Source organism: Ambystoma mexicanum, chromosome 4q, assembly GCF_040938575.1.
Source record: "Ambystoma mexicanum isolate Mex_15411 chromosome 4q, UKY_AmexF1_1, whole genome shotgun sequence".
Classification (NCBI taxonomy): domain Eukaryota; kingdom Metazoa; phylum Chordata; class Amphibia; order Caudata; family Ambystomatidae; genus Ambystoma; species Ambystoma mexicanum.
In genome coordinates this window covers 639,270,173-639,294,376 of record NC_090928.1, presented here as the reverse complement: position 1 = coordinate 639,294,376, position 24,204 = coordinate 639,270,173, and the positions used below count along the sequence as shown (strand labels likewise).

Sequence of the window (24,204 nt, the reverse complement as noted above, 5' to 3'; positions counted from 1 at the left end):
TCCAAACTGAATCAAAAATATAACTGCTTTTCCATTGAAGGCAATCAAATCAAAACGGTGCAGAAAGTCAAGACCTTGGGCACCTATATGGAGGATAACCTCGACAGCGAGGCACATGTCACAGCCATTTCCTCTAATACCAACTACCATCTTAAGGTTCTGAGACAAGTTGCTCCACTAATATCAGTGGAAAACCGCATAAAACTCGTAAGAGCAGTAATTCTGCCACATGTTGACTATTGCAATGCCTTGCTAGGAGGAGCCAGTAAAACAAATGTTCAACAGTTGCAGAAAATTCAAAATGCAGCGGTTCGAATCATCTTCCAGATGAAAAGCTCCGAACCCACTAGCGCTGCTAGAAGAAAGCTGCATTGGCTCCAGGTGGCAACTCGTATTCAATTTAAACTGCTTACTACGTGCCATAAATGCATCTTCGGAAATGCCCCTTCATATCTGAAGGAGAGGATTAGCATTTATCATCCAAATAGATGCCTAAGATCTACGGCAGGCTGCTTGCTGGTATCGCTAAGTACTAAAAGATCTCGTGGATTGGGACGTGCCTTTCATGTCCGGGGTGCACAAGCCTGGAATGAGCTACCAATCAATATACGTAAAACTGAGGATGATCATCTTTTCCGTAAACAGATAAAAACAATTCTGTTCAACTAGGATCTTTTTAGTTTTCTCCACCACTGCTGTCTTTCAGCGCCTGGATGCCCACGGGCTTTGGCGCCTTATAAATCTGAATAACATAACATAACATTGTGGTATCCCTGTACCCTGAGCCATAGCACATCACCCATCAGTTCCCCCACCTCCTCCTCCCAGTCTAGTTTCATCTGAGTTACTTCTCTCCCCACTTTTAGACATCAACAGCTCATATATCCGGGAGACCTCATGACCCACTTCTGATACGTCATAAAATGTTTCTATGACAGCCTCTGGCTGTCGGGCCAACACTGCATCGGACCATGTATCTTTTATCCTCTTCACCAACCCAGCATATGTGATATATTGTCCTTGATGTTATCCAGTGTCTTCCACCAAGGTATTCAACTCTTTCACCTTCCCAAACAAGGATCGGATGTATAACTCTCACTCGTAGTTGTTGAACTCTAAGCGGCTCAGCTGGTCCTGGGAGATGGACCAAGGAAATACATATCTCCTCCGTCAGGGCCCATTCCCAGATCGATACCGCCTCCATGCATAGGGGAGGGGTCAGGGAACAAGTGCCACCCTGCTTGTACAGGTAAAACATGGTTTTGTAGTTGTCGGTCCTGACCAGAAACGCCTTGTCCCTGATGAGGGGCAAAAAAGCCTGAAGCACCAGGCCCACTGCCCTGAGCTTAAGCAGATTGATATGCAGTAGTGCTTCCTGACTGGACCATGCGCCATGAATCAAGTAGCTCTCCAGAGAAGCCAACTAGCTCAAAAGCAAGGAATCTATTGTCACTATCAGAGTGGGCTCTGGCAGGGCAAAGGGAGCTCCCACTGCCACATTGCAGTCCATCAGCCACCAGTGAAGATCTGGGAGGAGGAAAGGGGGAAATGAGACCCTGTCTGACTGAGCACGATTCCTGGACCCAATTGGCTGCCAGGTGGAGCTTAAGGCACCTTATCTTGAGGCAGGCGTGCCGAACCATGAGCATACATGACGCCATTAGTCCCAGAAGGTGCTGGAACCACCATGCTAAGGTGGTCAAGTTGTCCAGAAAGTGCCCAATTGCCTTGCAGCAGTGTTAAAATGGATTTCTGAACTCTGTCCTGGAGGGGCAGAGGTTCAGAAGGCCAGCCTAGTTTCTTGGAACAGGGTAACCTCTGAACAAGCCAGACCAATCAGGGTAGCGATGGCGGCGGTCAAGACTAGGTCTCAAGAGGGGTGAGGGTGACTGAAAGCCCGCAATGAGCACACAAAGCAAGGACGCTTACAAATTTCTCCAGACAGGTGTTATATTAAAAATATAGACACATTTATTACAAGGCCTTTGTAACATCGACCATAGTAAAGAATCACGGTAAAACTCCAATAAACCAACACATCACAAGCAATACAATATATATACAAGACCAAGGGGTCTAAAGAGTTAGAAGCACGAAATATGCAGACCACCTAGGTGGGGAGGAAAGCAGTCAGTGCAAGTAATTGTTAGACCCAGTTCGACAGAGGCCACCTAACTAGAGGGACCTATGAGCCCTACGAAGAGTAGAGCCTTGTGCTCAAAAGTACCTGCACAGGCGGGTGCCAACGGGAAAGGGGAGTCTCTTCAGGGAAAGCAGGCAGTTCAGAGAGGTGAACCAAACGATGAAGAACAGTTCCCCGCAACTCAAGCGCGGCCTCCACTTGTGGGCAGAAGCAGGGCGCGAGTGCGGAAAAGGGTTGCTGTTTACGACAGCGATGGAAAGCCACATGCTCCTGCGTGAGGGCGACCGGTTAGGGTATTGACTACTCACCGGTCCCCGATGAAGGCAGACCCAGGCTTCTCCAGTTCCGTTTCGGTACTGGCAAGTTCAGATGCGATCAGCAGGATGTCTCGACGCCGTGTAGATTCCGTGACAGCAGGAGTCAGGGTCGAGGGTGTCCCAAATGCAGTGAACACGCACAGGTTTGTTACCACAGCAGGGCAACCGCGTGTATTCCGGTCCCAAAGCACACGTCACACTTCAGACCTGGGAACGCCAAGTGTACGAATCATGTGAGAGTGCCGAGGACTCGGAATTTAGCAGCAGCCAGACAGCGGTGACAGAGCAAGCTTCCTGTGTAGGCTGGTCAGTCCAGTGCATGGCCCAGGGACGCTTCCGAAGGCTTACGTACAGGATTTGGTGAAGATGCCGAGAATAGTTGTTCCCACTATTCTAAAGGGTCGAAGCGCCTTTGCAGACCTTATCGTTCGACCAGAGGCCGAGTGGTCTCACAGGACGACAGTAGTGCAGGGTGCTAAACCTTCAGCGGGTCACCAGCGATTCCTCAACTCAGCTTCTTAGTTGCAGGATACTTGGCTCCTTATCTTTTGTTCGTGAGAACTCATGAGATCGACATGGTAGTGGAGTTTTCAGCCTCCTCTTATCCAGAGTTCCCTTCGCGCCAAAATGGAGAGGGCCCAATTGGAGATCCGCTCACAAACACTCACACCATACGTGGACCTATCACGGACCACGATGGTCCCAGGCATTCAGGACACTCTAGACTCTCTGGCACCCATGATGTGTATTGGGAACAGACATCCCAGCCCACATCCTGGAGGCACACACAAGGCATGCAGAAGCCCGTGAAAGCGTTGTGTTTCGCGGGAAAGTGCATGACCAAATAAGGACTGCCCTGGGTCGACGCGACCTGGGGGAAGGTAAAGGGGCAAGACCGTCAGCAGACAGGACAAAGAACCTCGTGGCATGGCCATTTTGGAGGCCAGGCCACCCATTTGGGCCAAACGCAGGAAGCGCGGTTAACATGGCAAAAAGGGGTTCAAAACACAAAGAAACGATAGCTGCCACCAGTCCCGTCCGTGACACACTTGCACATTTCAAGTCCAGCGAGAGTTTCTAGGGCCATTGGAATGACTAGAGACCCAAGAGCGCGGTAATGTAAGTTACGGTGCACTCTTGTTTCATTTTGCTCAAAAGCTGCAACATGAGGAAAGGACTGAGGGAAAAAAAGTCTCCCGGTACTGACTGTCTTAAGAGCATGTCAGTTTCCCCGTAAGAATGGAGCAAAAGCCCAGAGGAGTGCGGCGGAAGGCTGCGCTTCTCTGGCAAAGTCTAGATCAGGGTTTAAAACAACAGCAAAAAGTTTGGGGGTTGCCACATGGAAGGAAAATTACCTACAATTAGGAAATCTTTCCTAACAGGCGGGAGCAGAGGCTCTCGGGTGTGGAGAACACCCTCTGCACCGCCGTGTCTCATCGCACTCTAAGGAACACAAGATAGTTGTCGGGAGTCAACTGTGAGGGAGAACCACAATTGGTGAAGAACGTCTGCCAGTCTTTGGCAGGTGTGCACTACCCCCCTCGGGCGAGCTGGCCCTCGCCAGCCAGATGTCCAGATAAGGGTATAAGTGATGGCTCTCCAGGCGGAGGAGACCAGTCACTGCATTCATCAGCTTCATGAACACATGAGGGGCCTAGTTCAGGTAGCATCTAACGCTGGTTTGTCTGCTTGTTGTTAGCCAAAACTGGAAGAAACGAAATGTAAAATACATCACACCCTGCCGTCAGATTTGGCAGACTAAAGACTGAAAACGTGTCCTTTTGCTTTGAGGATAACCTAATTTTCATCTGGCTTTGAATAGCCATGAATCATAAAGATGACCCAGATTTGGAATGTTAAACGACTTGGGCACATTCTGACTGATTCCCATCGGCCACCACAGACTTTTCCTATTAGACTTTGCCTTTTACAGCAACATGATTGGAGACTAGAAAGAATGGTATAGAAATGCTATCATGTTATTTACCTGTGCAGAACGAGAATTATCCTTTGTTACTGCTATCGAATTGCTTTCTTTTTAATAACAGTTTATTTATACACAATTACATGTTATTACAAATACTTAAAATAGTGTGCCGAAAGCTTTCTTTGAGAACTAATATTATTGAACACAAATACATATATTAGGGAAGAGCGTCTTTCACCATTCCACTGAGATGGAATTGCATACATATGTTTAGAGTGTGTTCTCCAGTGGCTGCAGTCATTATCAGCAGGAGTGTTGGCTACATTTTATGTAGCCAGAGTAGTGAACATTATCCTGACCATGTAGGATTGTCCATTAACACAAGAGGACCATGGCGAACAAGGTTGGGTCTCGGTGATAAGTGCATCACAATGTAAGGGAAGCTCCTTCGAGAACACAGTTATACTACATCCCTGTGAGGCATGTACTGATGCTGCATGGAGAAATAGTGCAAGGGTGACCATTCTATGAAGAGCTGTTAAAAGCCCGCCCTGCGCTTATAGCTTAATGTAACAGGAGGCCCGAACGGTGACATTACCCATGAAGCATGTCTCCTTCCAAGAAGCCCAGTTTGACTGCAACAATGAGAATCAGTCATGCACAAACAGACCAACATATACAGGACGATCAAATGATTCTTCTAAAATAAAAAAAGGCAAGAAATTAACCTTGCTACAGGTTTAAGGCCTCTAGCCAAGACGGTTAAAATAATATATATTTAAAATGGTTGACTTGTAGTGCAGGACTGACATGTAGGGATGCACCTTGCAATCCATTAGCACACTACATCGAATGTTGCAGCTGCGACAGCCAGTCACACTGCCGGGAACAATAACATTATTTGAAGGGACAAGTCTGCTTTCCCTGGCTGCTTGGGCATCACGTTGTGCCGCCCCCCCACCATTATTTCTTGCCTATCATACTTCCGGTGTTCGGGTTTCCTCCTGTCTCACAAGTAGTGCTGCTGCACCTCGTCCTGCATCCCCGCCATGCTCGCTCCCAGTTCTCCCCTCTCACACCACCTCTGCGTCACCATTTCCTCATTTCAACCCCGCCACACAGGTGATAATGTTCTCAGGGGCAGGCTACACCTTTTGGTTAAGGATGAAAGCCCCTCAATGCTCTGGAACCCAGTGTTACTAATAGATAAAGGAATTTGATGTCTCCCCTCTGTGTTTGGCAGCATAAACACTAAATAAAACACCATTAATAACATCAAACACTTCCCCTTGCTGGCAAGCAATGTGACTGTTTGAGTCACACTTATCGCCCACAGAATCCCCCAAAATAAAACACTTTACATTTCTCGAATGCGAATTGCTTTTCATTGGTTACTTGCCATTATGTTACAATATAATATTCTCCTTAACCAGCCCATATAAGCATTTCCTGAGACATTTTCACTCAATATCCTCACCCATTTGCAGCTGAAAAGCAGATTTACAGATTGTCTATCATCGTGATTTAAAATAAAAACAGCGGTCCAGATCCAACTAAACCAGTCAAAAAGTTAATGGAATTATACTATTATAGTGACATTTAATTATCCAAGACAGTGCTTATTCATACTTCCTTAACCTGGTACAAGCAAGTGTCAATCACCCGTGATACAAGAACATTTAAACACTATAAATCCCTCCGGTTGAATTGCCACATGCCTAGAAGGATTATGGTTTCCATCTTCCCACTCGGATTGACATCGGACTCCAATATGCTAACACCCATCACCAATTGCTTTGGAAGCACACGCTCCATTGGAATGCCGTTGGTGGGCCCAACATTCGAGGTGTAACTTTTTGATATTTGTTTGCAGTATATAAATATATTGGCCTCGGATAACTGCTGCCTTGTTGAATCTGCTGAAAAAGGCAAGGTCTTCATGCAAGACTCACAGTTAGACCGAAAAATAATTGCAAAATTAGCTCAAGTAGCCTTCTCTTCAACAGGGTTGGACATTTAAACATATCACGGGATGCATTTCAAAACATGCTTTATATAATAGTTGCGTCGTTTTATGGGTCAGAACATTTCATCTGACGCTTAACCCTCTCCAGAGCACCCCGAAAACATTCTGCAATAAGTATGTGGCACTACACAAATATACTTTCCACATCTCAAAAGATGTAACATTTGAAATCAATGCTTCAGAAATATCAAGCCCTTTAAAACGCTCCCCTTAAATCAATGTTTGATCAATCAAATCACAATTGCTAGTGCTCGAATTGGATGGAGATGGTACATTGTTAAGTAAATATGTGTGTGCCCACTTACCAAGCTTAAAGAGAAGTACTCCTACAGGTCCTTTGTCAAAGCGAAGAAAGAGGAGGTTATGAATGTCCACCACATCAGTTCCTCGAGCAGGCTCTTGAGGAGCAGCCCACTGTATCTGAACCATGCTACTGGACACATCAAAATGTTTACTGAACTGTAAAGTCGCTTTGGGTGAGCAGTCTTCTGCAGTAAGCTGCACACTAATTGGTGATAGTGCCATGTCAAACACCTGAAGCTCGCCTTGGTTACTGCCAACGATAAAAATGGAACCACTAGGGTGCCACCTTATTAATGCCGGAAAGTGGTCTGCTTGGGCTAGTAAAGTTTCCCGGCGGTGAGGCTCATATAAAATAATTGACGAATCCTCACAGCCCAGCACCAGTTTATCTTCCGTGATGTTTCTGCAGCAACTGATGACCTTGGCCCGCAGTGGTATTTTAGTGACCGCTACACACTGAATCTTGTTTCTAGCACATTCGTAGATGCAAATGTCAGCCATAGGATCTTTTTCTGAGTTTATGGAGTTTTCTACTGTGTGAACTTGGTATGGCTGGTTGATGCTAAAGCTGACATGAAGTGGATCCCATTCTGTACGGATGTAACTCAAAACCTGAAAGAAACCAGAAATGTTATTCTTCAATAGCCCAGTTTCTCTAGGTCCATTTAACTCTCCATTAGCAACATGTGAGAAGAGACCCATGCCATGTTTAATTAATAGCCAAGATGAACGTACATATGCCCCTACATGTTCTGCCTCTCTATGTCCTCTGTGCATCTAACCCTCAATTCCTAATGACTCAAGATGGCGGTTTAATAAACCGTGAGTAATAGTCCCTGGTAAGAATCATTTTCCTTAACCCATCGTGCAGCTTGCTTAGACGTTCAGCTCTTGGTATTCGGTTATGAAGCACAATTAATTTGCAGGTGGTGAAAGCATGGCTACACGCTGGCAAAAAAAATAAACAGATAGTGAAGAATAGCTTAGTAATAGTGAGTATTTGTTCTCGAGCTGCAATGCACAGAGGAATCAGCAGATCTCTGCAAAAAGCTATGCTCTGGGGAAAAACCATGGTCTCATTCTGAAAGAGAATCCCTCGGTGCTATAAGAGTGAGAGATGCAGGAGGTGAAACAAGTGCCATATGGCTGTCGAAGTACTTCCACCGCAGGCATAAACAATACTTCAAGCAAGACTAAAATCTTCAACTGTGAAAGGTATTTTCCGACCTAAAATGAGTTCCCAGGAAGAAGACTGGCAAGACAATGGCATGTTTACTTTGAATTCTGAAATGTGGATGAATGTGTAAAGATTACTGCTCGGTACATCCGAAAACTTAGTAACACAGAATGAGCCTTTATTTTACAGACTCTACAGTCTGGAACAACAGCCACTTAGCAACATATCACAGAAAAGCATGGATTGAAAGGTGGGTCTGCGCCAACGTCAAACATGATATTTAAATCCCACACTGGATGCGTCTCTGCTCCAGAAGCTGTCGAACAAGAAAAGGAAACACCCTGCAGGAACAGGGTATATAAACAAATGCATTCTCCAGGATCAATTACAGTTGACAGGAGGTCATGCGGGATACACAAAGATCGATGAATAGTTCAGTCTTATTTGTTAAACAACTCAACAAAAATCAGGGGTTGATGGTGGTTAACAAAACATGAGAACAAAATCAAAGTATATCACACTGAATGTGATAACCTCACTTCCCAGTGGCACTGTGGGATTCCCAGGGGTCCCCGAACACCTTCTTCAGATCTTGTTCTTCTGGAGCAAAAAGGTCTCTTAGCCAAGTGGACCAGTTTCTGTTATAGCTGCAAAATCTCCATCCAAGTGAGGAGGATCCAGAATTGCTGCTGCAGCTGACCGTTTTGTAGCTCACCTTTCCTTGACTCTGGGGTCTCCTCTCCCTAACGTCTCGATGCCTGTCCCCAGCACCCCAATTGCTGCTCTTCTGCTCTCCTTGCCTTGGTTCTGTGGCTTCCCCCGCCTCCTCAGCCTGCCTTGCTGCAACCCAGCCTCCTCATACCTTTCTGGCTAGGGGGTTCTCTCCTCCTTTACCTCAACTACTGGCGCTACCATTGCACCACCCTGCCACCCTTATTCCGTTTTACCCCTTGGTTACCACCACCACCTCCTCTGTTATTATCAACACTTCCTCTACTCTCTCTTCTCTCTCTCCTCTCCAGTACTTCTGTATTGCTCCTTGTATAGCCCTCTAATACTTTCCCACCGCTTACTACAATCTTCAACTAACCACACTAAGGAATTGGGACAGGGTGCTTTTATACTGTGTTCTCTCATACGACTGGGTGTTTTATTCAGTGAGGTTCTGCACCTATGGCTTGTAATTATGTGAGGGCTGGGAATGGTTGTTGTGCCTGAGTGCACTTGGGGTTGCTTTGGTTTTATAGGACTGAACCAACCCAATACATGGCCTGTCCACGATCTTGGATGTTAATCTTTCTCCTCTGATTCACCCTGGTGCTGCCTATGCTGAGCTGAGGTCATCCCTGCTTTCTGAGTGTGAATTGGAAACTGGAAACACACTGGATAAGGTTGGCCAATACTTTGTGTGTGCCTTCACCTTGGGCGTGCAGGGGGCGGGGAAGTAGTGGGGAGGGAAACATATCCTTTGAGCAAGAATCTCTTGCTGGGGAAAAATGCTCATGTAATTTTGCTTCCTGCACGGACCCATCCTCAATCGGGAAGTTGCAGAGTAGCAACAACTTATACAGGGGGCTGCAGTGTTCCGAGAGGGTCCAACAAACTTTGTAAAAGGACTCCTTTAGTGTACGGGTGAAAGCAATTCTATGCACGCACTTGTTACTACCAAGTGAAGAGACGTCCATTCCCTTGAAGGGATTAATGTCTTTTCGTGCTGGAACTATGGGTCTGTTCAGAGGGACCTTTAGGCTCTCTCAGAAGGGATTGGGGTGCATTGCTATACTTCCACATGGTTGTTTTTTGACAGTCCCCTGCCAGGGAGAAAGGTTAATGATCAGGGAATCCTCCCTGTAACATGCCGGGGTAGTACCTATTCACCAGAGCCTTCAATCTTATAGTCCCTTGATCCATGCAGGGGACGTTATCAGATAGCTTACACTTTTAAGGTTTTTACCAGACACCATGTCAACAATTACTACAAAAATCACCATTTCATTAGCATTCATTTTTCAAATGTAGCATGAATCAGTTTTTATATCATAATGATAGATTTAAAATTCAAATGGCTATGGTGGGAATCTCATGATTATGCATCCAGCTGGATGAGTAGCGGTCCAGAAATCACAGGAAAGATGACAGAGTGAAAACAAACAAAACAACTGAAGACTCTTGGACAGTGCGTGAGTACAAAGAAGAGAGGGGAATTGTAGAATTCTCTTCATGCCCCCATATGAAAAAAAAATCTTCAAAAAACAACAAATTGCTTCAGTAATGAAATCTTATTTATACAGCATGGTAAAAATAGCATACCATAAAGACAGAAAACGCATTTTACACAGTTACAATAAAAAAAAGCCCACATACATGGAAAATAATGGGAAAAAACAGACACATACAGTGCTGTACATAAAGCCCTAAATGTTTCACTCCCTGACGAAGAATGGGAGCTTTTTTGAAAGAAAAATGTGTGATTATAAAGCAAAAAGACAACCTACAGAAATATAAAGAAGGGGAACATAACAGATAAAGTACTTTAAATCACCAACACACACTATAATTTGAGAAAATGTAAGAGAATCTAAGATTAAGTCTCCCACTTACCACACAAACGAGGAGATTTGGGACTGAAAATGTACAAACGCGTAGCTCCATGGGTATAGACCTGAACCGAATGGCAAAAAAAAAAGGAAATTGTTCCAATGCCTACATATACAAAAGGTCCATCAGAATAACCTTTTATGGTTAAAATGAAAAGAAAATGATTTAAAAGGTGTGACAAAGCCAACCCCCTAACTCAGTCACAAGGCCTGGAGAGGTGTCAGAAGGCCAGGAAAACCAGCCTGCCAATGTGATTTATCTAGAGCTACGGGTTACGTGGAAGAAGTGCAGGGGGCGCTGCAGGGAACCCTCCCCCCACATTGACAGGACAGTGGCCTGACCCAAGTCACACAGCCATTGTATACCAGGAGAGCATTCTTCTTGTGCTATGCAGTCAAGAGCACAGGACTAGTGCCTATATGCAGAGCTATTGCAGTACACATAATCACAACAAAATTACTGGCTTTGAGAGTTTGGCATCAAATGAACCCAGGAGTGCACCAGAGACTGAAGTGAGTGAAGATTGTGCACCAGAGAACTACCTCCCTCTCTGAAAATGATGATCTATGGAACTTGTGTTTCACCAGAGAGACGCCCATGGAATTGTGCATGTTGGAGCAGGTTTTCACAGGAGGAAAGGGAATCAGCCATCACTCCGCGCCTGCACAGATGAGAAGAATAAAGCAGCAGCATGTACATACTGAGGCCCATATGCAAGACTGGAATCCCACACAGGCATATTAAAGGACGGGTGAGCAGAATAAGGCAAGTAAGCAGGCTGAACTAGGGAAGCAGTGTTAAAAACCTGCGGGAGGCTCACACAGAAGGTGAAGGTGTGAGATATCCACCTGTTCCCAAGATGACCACCAGGTGTTTTATAACTTCATGGAGCCATAGACCTGCAGCAAGAGGGGTTATGAGAAATGGCATATGACCTGACCAATGTGAAGTTCTAAACAAAGGACCAACAAGGTGGACCAAAAAGAGGGAAGAACATATATAAGAGACTTGGAAGAGCCCTATATACCACCAGAGAAATGTGGGTGTGGAAGCTCCAGGAAAGCAGAGCAGTGGAGAGCAGACTTGAGAAGATAACCAAAGCAAATTCCTAGTCAAGCAGAGAAGGAGCAGAAGGAACTGTGCCGGGGTGGCTATTGGGCAGTGGAACCCAAACAGACCTAGAAGGGGTATTGAGGCGGGAGACAAGGACACAATCTAAAGAATAGATACAGGAATGACCCAGGAGTTGGGTCCACTTAAGGATCCTGACCAGGGCTACAAGGCATGATGTTATGTGGAGACTTTGACTGCCTTGCTTAATGGGAAAAGGGCACCATATCCCTTAGAGTCAGAGAAAAAGGGGTGAGTAAAACCGACTCTTTGCGCGCTCTAGTCCTGACAGGATCTAGGTGTGCTGCACAACTAGAACCTTGAGGTTCTACTCTGAACCTCAGACAGATACTAGGATGGTTCTGGTTGTTCACGCTAGCCTTAGTAATAATTATGATTACAATGATTGTATAAATTTGTCAACAGAAAATAATGGTTTATTGTTGTACAATGGGTAGACTGGTTCAGACGTGGGACGCAAGGGCTAATTCCATACAGGATACTTTCCCTTTCCATTAGAGAACAACCACTGTAGTGAGAAACACTGCTACCTTGCTGTAGCACTGCACATCAAGAGCTTCCAATTAAGGAGTGCTATTTCCCATTTACCTACCATTTCAACCTGAACTTTATCCACAATGATCAGGGTCGGTTTAACAAGCCATCATTGCCTTGACAAAGGCCCAGTGTCATGTCGAAACATGAGTTGGCTGAACCACTTTACCCATTGTACAACAATAAACCAAGCTTTTCTGTTGACAAATGTATGCAATCATTGTAATCATAATTATTACTAAGGCTACCGCAAACAACCAGAACCAACATGAATCAGGGAGAGACCAGGAACCCACTGACAGTGAAAAACTGGACACTTCATCATTTGACAAATTGTGACACTGATGAATTGGACCAATCCCCAGGAGGAAAACCATGTCCTGTTGTAAATAAAAACCCATATCATGAAGTGTGGGCCTTAAATACTTGAGTTACATGTTTTGCTGATCTGCCACAGGGTATGGCCATATACTCCAAAACTGTCCGCTAACCTATCTGGGTACCAACTAGAATCTGTGTTTGACCTATGGGATGGCTAGAAGGATGCTTAGATCTAAAGACAGAACAAGAAATATTTACTTTTTTATGAAGATCTGACTTATGCCCTCCTAAACGATCTAGACTAATGCATGTGACTAGCGCAAAGTATACAATTATAAAAGGATTAGCCACTATGTGCAGGGGAGCACTGCCCCACCCTCGAGTGGCAGGCAGTGCTCTTGCCCGAGTGGACGGCAGCACCGTCTCTGTTGTGTTTTATTTGATTGGGGAACTGCACTGTCTGACTGAGCTGAGGCACATTGCTCAGTACACATATGGTTGGTGGAGCCCTTTTGGCCCTGCAACAAACACTGTGCAGTAATGAGAGGCAGTGGGCTGGCGGAAGACTAGCCGAGCTGCCTCATTTTTGCACTAAAAGGGTAGACATGCTGACCTACAGGCAAGGAGTCCTCTCCACTCAAACAGCATGTTTATGTTGCGAAGAGGGTGGCCATCCTGTCCTCATCGTGTTGGCTCGAGCACGTGTGGAGGCTGCGTGCAGGTAAGGGATTTGTTTATGCAATACGTGTATGGTTGTATATATGTATTTTGGTGGGTCGGAAGAAGGAGTCGGACACTCGGAAGACATAATTCAGGTTTTTAATGAAATTATAAGTAGAAGGCCTAACTTTCCCTATCACTAAAGGGAATACCCTGCCTAACTAAAACAAACTTAAGGTGATCCTCCATGGTCAAAGCCAAAAGAAAATATGTCCTCTGTCCAAACTACCTTATCTGGCCCTGCCATTAATGTTAACTTAAATAAACCAAGGGAATGATCTGTCTTCGCCTGGTCTCCCCTCCAGGTCATTCAATAGTCTTGCACTATGCCACTTCACGGTGGAACAGATCGCCTATGTGATCAACTGCTTGTAACTCCTCAAGAGCAGTTTCCTTTCTCCTGCTTTCTGTGGTCCCCTTTTCCAAATGTCTCTTACAATAACCTGTCTTGGTTTGCAGCCTCTTTCCAGGCCTTCTCGTCTGGAGCACCTCATAGGGGGTTTCTCTGCCCCTTTCTAAGCTTCTACTATGATCTGTTCTCAGACTTTGAGTGTCCATTTTTTTATGGGTTATCCCCCACCTGTATTGATGCAGTCCCTCTGCTCCGCCTCCAGCTGGTGTAATGTCAGGGGGCTTCCCCTGCGCATCAAGCTTCTCCTCCTTTCTCTTCCTCGTTGGAACAGTTATATATGTGTCTCGCATTGAAGAGATATCTTCATTTTCTGGTAACATTAGGTTTCATCTTCCATTGCCTTCAGCCAAAGACAAGGATGCCACATCCTTAGGCTTATCAGGTAGTCCCATGCATGCAATTATATTTGTTGGTGTAGGGAGTTCCTCACAGGAACAGGAGCTTTGGCCCCAAAGAGGGAGGGTCGTCCCGGTGAGGTCCCAAAAGCCTCGACCCTTAGGGAGGGTTTTGCCTCAGAGGTGGGGGTAAGGGGGGACTCCACCCTGGCGGAGAAGGAGTAAATTCCTGTGATTCGTCAGAGTATGCATGTGCTGTGACGCGGTGGTCCGCCACAAATAACCATGCCAAATCCGATATTAAGTCCAAGGGTTTTTATTAAAATACAAAGGGTCAGAATGTCTTCCGTTTTCAAGTTTCTTTAGGGCCTACAGAGTCCTCTTGGGAGATTTGGCGCTAGGGCTATCCCTGTCTCTCACTCTCTCAACTTCCCTGGCCTTTTCCCAGATCCCTGTCCCAGGTGTCCCTAATGGGGTTGTTGGTAATATCGAAAGGTAACCCCTACTGTCTGAGTTTCTTCCTTAGGCTAAAAAGGGTATTCCTAAAATGATGGCTGGCTAACTCTCTAGGGGTCTTCTAGTTGGGCCTGATCTAGCCCCGCTTAGAACTGTATGGGGATATGGGTGGCGCTTCCTTCTACCAAGTTTCACTTGTTCTCCTTGCACACACAGTCTCTCCTAACCCTTCTCTACACTGCTCCCGGGATGTTCCCCCACCTGCCGTACTACTGTTCCTCAGCTCTTACACTCAGCCTTCCTACTTCCACCCTTAGATGTTATCACTTTCCTTATTCCAACCGCCACTCTACTATCAATACCTCTAATATCGCCTTCCTTCCTCCTCACTACTACACCACCTTCTATTCCCCCTCTACTGTTAACGCGCTACTACCACTACCTCTCTCCCCGTTCCTACTACTCTCATAAACCCTCTCACGCTGTCACTCGCAATACAACCACTACCACCAACTATGTCTACTACTACCAACTACCACTTCCTGCTACTACCACAACACCCACTTCTACTCTATCGCTAGTTCACACACTGCCTACTCTCAAACACAAACACTCCACAGACCCCATCTCAGCAATAGCCTCTGTACTCCTTTCACTTAAACCTTGTCTGGTCTCTCAGATGTCCTTCTCCAGCACCTGTCCTCATCCAACTAACCCACACTGCACAACTCACATGCACCTTCTTAAATACCCCACCCCTCCCTGGATTGGATACTCACCCTGTCCAATCACTTACCTGGCGCAAGGGGGCATGGCTTGAGAAGTGCTTAGGGAGGCTTCAAAAAGGTCATTGATGTCATTTTCCCTTTCAGAAAGCACCTCTGTGCTCCCCATCCACTCTCCCTGCACCACCGTCATCTCCCTTCCCCTCACCTCCCCTCCTAGGATTGGACACAAAGGATCACGGGACCTAGAATGCAAGGAGAGAAACACTTGGAATGCCGAAAGCAGACCCTCTTTTCCTCGCCGCTCCGAGCGACAGAGGAAGTTGCTGCCTGAGACCCTGCTGCACTGTCAGCTTTTCTCCATACCGAGTGCATGCCAGAGGATCCCATATTTATAGATTTCATTTTCCCATTCAAAAAGCACCTCTGCGCTCCCCATCCAGCCTCCCTCCCCTCCCAGAATATGACACAAAGGGTCATGGGACCCAGAAAAGGCAAAAACCAGAATTTTCAGGGTAGCCTTGCCCCGGAAGCTGGCCTGTATGCCCAGCCACTTTTCTGGTAGCCTCTCTAGCTAAGAAAGTAAGACTTTCTGAGGGACTGGAGCGGCCGATTGATAAGGCTCTCTGGTGGGCCTTTACATTTCCCAAGTGGGCTGGTGGGACTTTCATTAATAAGGCCTCTATTTCTGGACATTGTATAGACCAATAGAGTCTTTGCTGAATGGTGTCTTCCGTCTGCTGTTTCTCGTTGCGGCCTCTCCCAGTTGGTGTTCTTCAGCGACGGAGACGCTACCATCATCATTGGTAAGGTGGGGAGGGGGCTGTACTGACTCGCACGGGCACTGTAGGATGTTTAGGGTGGGCTCCCTCTCTCCCCCTGACAGGGCCTGCATGCAGGCCTTGTCACAGTGCGCATGTTGGTGCGTTCGTTTTTATATATGTAGGCATACAAGGAGTTATTTGAATGTGGTGTGAATGCATGGGTAAAGTGTTTTATGTGAGTGTGCCATGCCCAACCCCGAAAATTTAGCTTCTACCCTTGCTAGTTAAATTTAGGTGTGGGGGTTGCTGGAGTCATGCATTCTTTGTTGCTTTACCCTTAATGCACAGTGTAAAGAAAACGTAAGTGTTATTACGTGGACTAGTCTGGCCATCTTATGTTTGCTTTATCCTGGATGCACATTAGCTGTGCATGAAGCGTAAAGCAAACATTGAGTGTTATTATGTGGCTAGAAAGGCCAACATTATGGGTGCCAGTTTCCATATACTTTCTTACTGTGGCATGGAATGTTTTACTTGGAATCAAGGGTAATACATCCTGGATAAGGGTTATTATGTGGATAGACCGGCAGCAGGCACCGTGGACATATAAGGTGGAAGACGGAAGGGGTTGATTTACTTGCTTATGTGACAGGGCCAGGGTTATCATCTTGTCAAGAGCGGGAGCCCTTCTCAACCTGGGGCAGCAGACCCATGCAGCCAGAATCAACCCTGCCCCAAATATTGAAAGTAGTAGTTGGGAGGGACCCAATTGCCAACCCCTACCCCACCATCCGATGTGCCTTGAATGTCACCCCTGCTACCACTCATCTCCCAAAATGGCCTAGTATATTTTCTGCCCATGCCTCTCTCTTTTCCATTTTAGAATGGCAACTCCCTGAATCTCCCTGGGAGCAACTCAGATAACCCTAACTGAAGCCAAGCGAGTGGAACCAAACAAAACCAGAGAATGGACTGAAAATCTTCTGGCTGAACACGCAGGAAACAGCCAGCACGCTCCGTGACCTTCCCAGACAGACCCCGAGGGAATGGGGAACCTGTAGGAATCAAACTTGTCTCGGGAGGATAGCTCATGGGCAACGCGCTCGCCTTGGAAACAAGATGACGTGGAGCAACTCAGATTCGAACCCCGGGTCCATGCTTAGAAACCTGTCGGTATTAAGCACATTTGAAATAACCAATTATATCATTATAATATAAACTGGGAGTGAGTAGAGACTACAGAGGAGGAATAGAAAACCTCCCCAACTTAAAAAAAAATAGGGAGGCTTTTAGAGGAGTTTGGTAAATCCTCTAACCTGTGTAACCCAAAAACTGGGGAAAAGACAGTCACTGATTGGTGCAAAGCACCCGCTGCTCCGAGCGACAGAGGAAGGTGCTGCCTGAGCTGTTGCTGCACTAGAGGCTTCCCTCCCAAACAAGAGCATGCAGGAAAATCCCATATTTATGTAATGTTCCCGTTCAGAGCGCGCCTCTGCACTCCCCATCCAGTCTCCCTGCACCGCCCTCCCCTCCCAGGATTGGACACAAAGGGTAACAGGACCCAGAAGGCAAGGAAAGAAAACCCTTCCAATGCCGAAGCAGGCACTGCTTTCCTCACAGCGCCGAGCGACAGAAGAAGGTGCTGCCTGAGCCTCTGCTGTACTAGCGGCTTCTCTCCCCAACAAGAGCATGCCAGAGGATTCCATATTTACTTATTTCATTTTCCCATTCAGAAAGCGCCTCTACGCTCCCCATCCAGCCTCCCTGCACCGCCCTCCCCTCCCAGGATTGGACACAAAAGGTCATGGGACCCAGAAAAGAAAGGCCAAAACCAGAAGCTGCAGGGTAGCCTTGCCTGTGCAGCTGACAAAGGGCTGAGGCAAAGGGTATCTTCCTGCGCCTGTTCGCCCTGCCAAGGTGTCTAGGTGGTAAGACTTGGGAACACAGCCAATGCTGTGCCTCTGAAACCCTGCCATTACTGTATTGCTACCACTTGTTTTGGCCATTGTGTTGAACCCTGCTGCGTTCTGAAACTTGCCACTGTGTTGAATTCTTTTGTGGACAGAAGTTCGCAACTGTGTTGACCCACGCTGCGCTCCATAATTTGCCATTGTACTGAATCCTGCTGCACCCCATAGTCTGCCATTGTGTTGACCCCTGCTACCCTGTAAAGTTTGACATGGCTACGCCCTGAAGTTTCTCCTCTATATTGAATTTGTCAGCCCTATGAAATGTTACCATTATTTTAAATCCTGCAACCTCTGAACTTTGCCACTATGTTGAACCCAGCTACGCTCTGAAGGCTGGCACTATTCCAAACCTGCTGGCCTTTGAATGCTGTTTCTGGAACGATTTAAATAACTCAACTACCAAATTACCACAGAAGTAGCATACTGAACTGCACTAAATCTAACCAGACTAGAACTAAGATAATGCTCCCTTGAATCTTGCCAGCCCAGAATTGGGCTGAATCAGCGAGGTAAACACCACTGTGAGGCGCAACACAACAACTTAACCATATAGCAAGGAAGCAACCAACCCAGAAGGGTATCCGCCCCTGGAATATAACATAAATCCAAACTCAAAACCAAGGTTAAAAGGAAAAGCAAGCCCTGACAAACCTACAACCACAGTGAGACAGACGCTACTGTGGGTTACATTATCTACTACCAATCTCAAAAAATCAAGTCCAGGAAGGCACCCGCAAATAACAGACTCATGCAAGAGAGAACCGAAAACCCAAAAAACACCACCCCGAACGAGAAGCAGGAGAGGACACGTAACAATAATGAAGAAAAAGTGGACTCTCTGAACTGCAGCCTACTCAACTTCAGATCCATGGCCAAACATAAAACCTAAATGTATGACCACCTGAGCGAGGGTGGCACCGACACACCCTTCTTCACAAAAACATGATTATCGGAACAACTACAAAACAATTGCCCATGAACCCATACCAGACAAATTCAAACAAATACATTCCAACAGAGAAAACAGATGAGGAGGTGGAACCGCAATCGCACACAAAGACCACATCTGCGCCACACCACTCCCCAACCGACAGAAGACTCAATCACTCCTTATCAACATTAAGATCAATGACTAAGCCTACCTACTGTTCCTCCTGCTCTACAGATCACCATTTTACAGCCCCAAATTTGCAACAAAGCTCACTGATGCCATTGTCAACCTCTCCCACATACCATGTGAACATAATTGTTCTGGGGAACTTCAACATCTGGTTAGAAAGAGAAAACAAAACAACAACAAACTCCCTCAGCGCTCTAGTGGAAACCTCCCACTTAAAACAAATAGTAAACGGACCCATGCACTGTGCTGGACACAGCCTGGATGCAATTTTCTGTGCCCCACTGGTACCAATCATATGGAGTGATCACCACTTTATCTCATTCACAGAAAAAGGAAGAGTATTGACCTGGAATCCCTAACAGAACTAACCGAATCAACCAAACCAAATATCTCCAAGCTAAACAGAAGTACTAGAAAAACTTGACACCGGGATCACAGGGGCCTCGACCTATTAGTATCTGCAAAAGTCTTCAAAGCCACTGCCAAAAAATGCCAGCAAGATGGTTCACAGAAGAAAGAACTAAGGGAACTAAAATTAAAAAAAAACAAATGCAAACAAGAAAACCAGTGGAGAAACCATTACAACCCATCAGACAAAAACAAATACCGACGAATGTTCAAAGCAGCAATCCTAAAAGCAACAAAAAGCATACTACACCACAAGAATTCAAGCAGGAACAAACACTCAAAAAGAACTATTCAAAATCATCCAGGAAATAAAAAACCCAACATTGTACAACAAATGTGTCGTACCGCTACAATCCTTATGAGACAACATCACAAACCAACTAAGAACAAAAACAGAAACAATTCTACAGACCATCGACGCAAGCCGCACAACAACAAACACAAAACCGGAACTTCCTAAAACCAGCGCACCAACAACCGCCACAACACTCGACCAATTTGAACCTATAAACAAAGAAACCTTCAACAAACAAAAGGCACCAACCTCGCCGGATTCCCCCAGCGACCCATGTCCACCAAGCATCTTCAAAGAAATCCTCAGCCACAGAACACCTGCATCATACTACCGACTACTGATGAACCTATCAGTAAGCAATGGAATAGTTCTTAAGAATTTTAAATCAGCATACATCAAGACGCTACTAAAAATCAAAACAGGCAATCCAGAAGACCCTTCCAACTACAGACCAATATCGTACCTACACTAACCCATGAAACTACTGGAGAACCACATCTATAAAATACTACTCAACCATGCAGAAAGCAACAGAATGCTCAAGCACTACCAAGTCAGTGTCAGACCCATGGGAGGAACTGAATCAGCACTTCTATCCATTTGGGATGACCTAAAAATAAACTTGCAGAACAGCACCCGATTGGCCCTCGTACTAATGGAAATATCAGCCGCCTTTGACACAATCAGACACACAACACTAATCCAGAGACTGGAGGAATGTGGCATAAAAAAGAATCTGCTCTAGAATGGATAAAATCTTTCCTCATCAACCAAACAGAAAGACCATACTTGCACCCCACTTACATCTTAAATTAAAAATCTCACCTGCGGCTTGGCACAATAATCTAGTCTCTCCCCACTCCTCTTCAACATCTACATGCCCCCCACCCCTAGCAAAACTAATTCAAAGCCATGGACTGGCCACCTACAACCATGCAGACGATACCCATCTTATCTTCAAGATAACCTCAACCAAAGACCCAAACACCCCCAACAAATGCCTCACAGACGTATACAGCTGGATGGCAATCAACAATCTCAAACTAAACTTGACCAAAACAGAAATAATGATCTCCTTCCCCAGAGGAAAACGCAACACACACATCATATTTGGCCACCATGCATGGGAGGCATCCACCGTGATAAATAAACCTGGGAATACTCATGGAAAATGGACTCGCACTAGAAACACAAGTTAACACAATAGGAAAGAAATGCTTCTACCTCCTGCGACTAATCAGAGTGATATTTTCCTGCCTCACTTCCCACAAAGAATCCTTGCAATCATTTCCTTGGTATTATCAAGACTAGGCTACGCAAACAGCCTCTACTTTGGAATGCCAGAACACCTGACAAAAATACTGAAACACTGACGGGCCCCTGGGGGACCCTCGTGCATGGAAACAAGGCACAATCACCACACACGAACTGATACGCCAGACACGAGATTCAATTCCCAAAATCTAGGGTTTATTGCAAAGCAAATAGTCTCAGTCAGCCGACCGGATCTCACGTCCCGCAACGTGTGTTACCCAGACCTTGTGGGACGCAAGGGGGTGAACATTTTACATCAGTTACATATATACAAAATGAGCATCATATTATCAGTAGTGACACATCCAAACCACCCATAATGTATCTTCCTTTGTAATGGTTCGATGATTGACAATTATGATGAATATGACAACCTTAAAGACATTTATTCAGCAATAGTTGCAATCTGTGAAGGTGCAGACACTATTCTTTGTTACCGAGAACATAGTGGCCTTGTTCTGCAAGCAAGCTGTGTTCGTAGGAGGGATACATTCCAAGCCTTACTATCTCTTGGTTTCTATTTGTGAGCTAGAGGTCGGCTCGATCAAACGGGGCCCAGGAAAGGGGCGCCGTGAAAGTGAGTATAATTGAAGCCATTAACTGCCTATTTCTACAGTTTCTGCCACTCCAGCGAGACTAGCGGGAAACTCCGTAATGATTAAATGCCTTTCTGCTTACTTCCAAGGACTTGTGAGGGAGGGAAAGGTTGCATTGCTGTCTGGGCTAGTCTCTCAACATGCATCTTGTGGCCTTGCTCTGTGCATGAGCAGAACGAAATAGAATTCACTTTTAGCAAAGCATTTGAACAGAAAAGCAAAGAGAAACAAAAATAGCAAAATGGTGAATTCTGTTCATACAAGATGGACGATCTATGGTTATGCTGACGATGCTGTACTGATGATGCTAGATATACGATGCGGTTGGTTTTCGGCCAACATAATATACCGTCTATGCTAGGGTAGGGTATTTTTCTAGACTAACAACACATCTAAAATACTGCAACAAGACTACTCCTGAGACCAAACAGAAGAGACCATATCATGCCAGTGCTGAGAAGCCTACACTGGATTCCAGTAAAAAAAGAAAGCCGACTGCATCGCTCACAATACACTACACGGACAAGGGGACAAATTTCTCCAAGCCAAAATCAACCACCATCAACCAGGAAGAAACCTAAGATTTTAAAAAATATCTTCTTGATACCATACGGAATGTTGGTAAAATAATAAAGAAGCCTCTGTAGTACCACCATTTTGCACAGTGTCACTCTTCCCATCAGTGATATCAGCAATTTTTTCCAAAATTGGAATCAAACTCTGATCCCCGACAACGCGCTCCCAGTATTATGCACAAATGTCTCCTCAATGTCATGAAATACTGTGATTCCCAAGTACTTTAATGACTCCCAGTCCCATCTTAACCCCCAATCCGGAAGGGTCATGGAGGGTGCGTGCATACCCCCCAACATAAATAACAGAGATTTATCTTTGTTCACACGGAACCCCGACAGCATGCGGAAGTTGCCCAGAATCTCGAATAGCAATGGCATATTTTCCTGTGGATTCCCCACATAAAACAGCAAGTCGTCAGACCATCTCTTGTAAGACCAAGGCGTCTTCCACATCCGCTGTAGATATGAACAATACCTCTGCAGGGGAAGGGGGTGCATAGACAAATCATTGGCTTTTGCCGACCCATATATATTTCCCGGGGCTGCATACAGACTAGAGAAATGGCACCTCCATAAATCACCGGGGAAATAACAATAGAGAGTCTGCTCGCCATCCATCTCTCCCTGGGTAGCCAATTTTCAAGATCCTGTCATATCATGCTTCAAGGCCCAACATAGGGCCTTCCAGGAGGATTTTACATAGTCCAATTTTTTCTTTTTTTTTTAATAGCGCCCTATGTTTGGCTCTTAGATTATAAAGGGATCTTCTAACCACTGAACTTTTAGATATTGCACATAAAACTATATCCCCTACAACACTCTTCATCATACCAGGCATTTGTCACTGCAACCCTCTTTTTTGTCTTCTCATTTGACAGTCAACAATTGAACTTATCTACTGCCCAAGGTTTTGAATTCTGTGATTTCAGCAATAGCCAATAGGCTAGTATTACAGATATTCCCCACATTCACCTCAACAGCTGCATATGTCTCCTCTTTTAACGGATAAGGTTTGGTTAATCCAAGTCAAACAGTTTGCGGCGGGATGTATCGTGATCGATTCCGTCGCAACTCTGTTTGACCTTCAAACACCCCCAATCCCCTGACCCCGAAGCAGCCCTACGTTAATCCCCCATCTCCTACTTACCTTCTACCCAGCCACCGGTACTCCTTCCACTGCCCCGAGCATCAGTTTTTTCCCTCAAACGTGGGCCGGGTCTGACGCTGCAGGGTCCCTTTTTTTCAGAGCCCCCTGCAACCCCTTAAGCCTGACATACTGCAAATGGGGAGCGGTGGACACCCCCGAAACCCCCTTTCCTCATGTTCGGTATATTAGACTGCGAACATACGGTACTACCCAAGTTCAAACAAAATGTCCATACAGACAGTTTTATTAGAACAAATTGGGTAATACCCTTTTAATTCCCTTCCAATCCACTTGGTCCACTTCACAGTTTTCCTAGCAAGGCTTTCTATTGCGATTAGATTAGACCTTGAGCTAGGTACGAGCAGGTTTGTCACCTACCAATCTCCCATTAGAGGCTCGAAGATTTAAATTTGCTAAAATACATGCCGATTCCACTGGGACTTTATTAATTCTTTTAGGGGATTGGGCCTGTAGAGGTGCTACAGACCAGGCAATACCCCGATCTTCCCAAAGATCTTTAGTAGCCTACAGTGGTTCCAGCTGCAAGTTCATGTCACCTGCAACCAGAATATATTGGCTTCATGAAGTCGAGAGAAATATTTGCATTGCTCAATTCCTGCAACTTCAATAAGGTCTCCAAACCTGAACCCATACTCGATCGGTTATATAGATTAAAGAGTACAAAACGCTCACCCATTTTGGTAGATACGGCCAACAATTGGAGATCAAGGAAACCACCTCCCAATCCAAATTGACATCATACCAAATCTGCAACCCTCCCACTGGTCTACCTCTCAGGCCATTCGTTGCAGAGACCGTAAAACTGACATAACCTTGAAAATCAATAGGATGCAGAGCCCACGTTTCCTGGAAAAATAAGACCTGGTGCT

The 24,204-nt window shown here is 45.6% G+C and overlaps 1 protein-coding gene across 13 annotated transcripts in view; it reads right to left on the bottom strand.

Moving 5' to 3' along the window:
* The window catches only part of WDPCP (WD repeat containing planar cell polarity effector), a 3,071,480-nt gene that overhangs the window by 1,634,583 nt on the left and 1,412,693 nt on the right, over positions 1 to 24,204 (bottom strand). For all 13 annotated transcript variants that reach the window (XM_069608194.1, XM_069608204.1, XM_069608201.1 and 10 more), the window contains one exon: positions 6,719 to 7,328. In XM_069608194.1, coding sequence (XP_069464295.1) covers positions 6,719 to 7,328 — 610 coding nt within the window. The remainder of the gene's footprint in view (positions 1 to 6,718; positions 7,329 to 24,204) is intronic.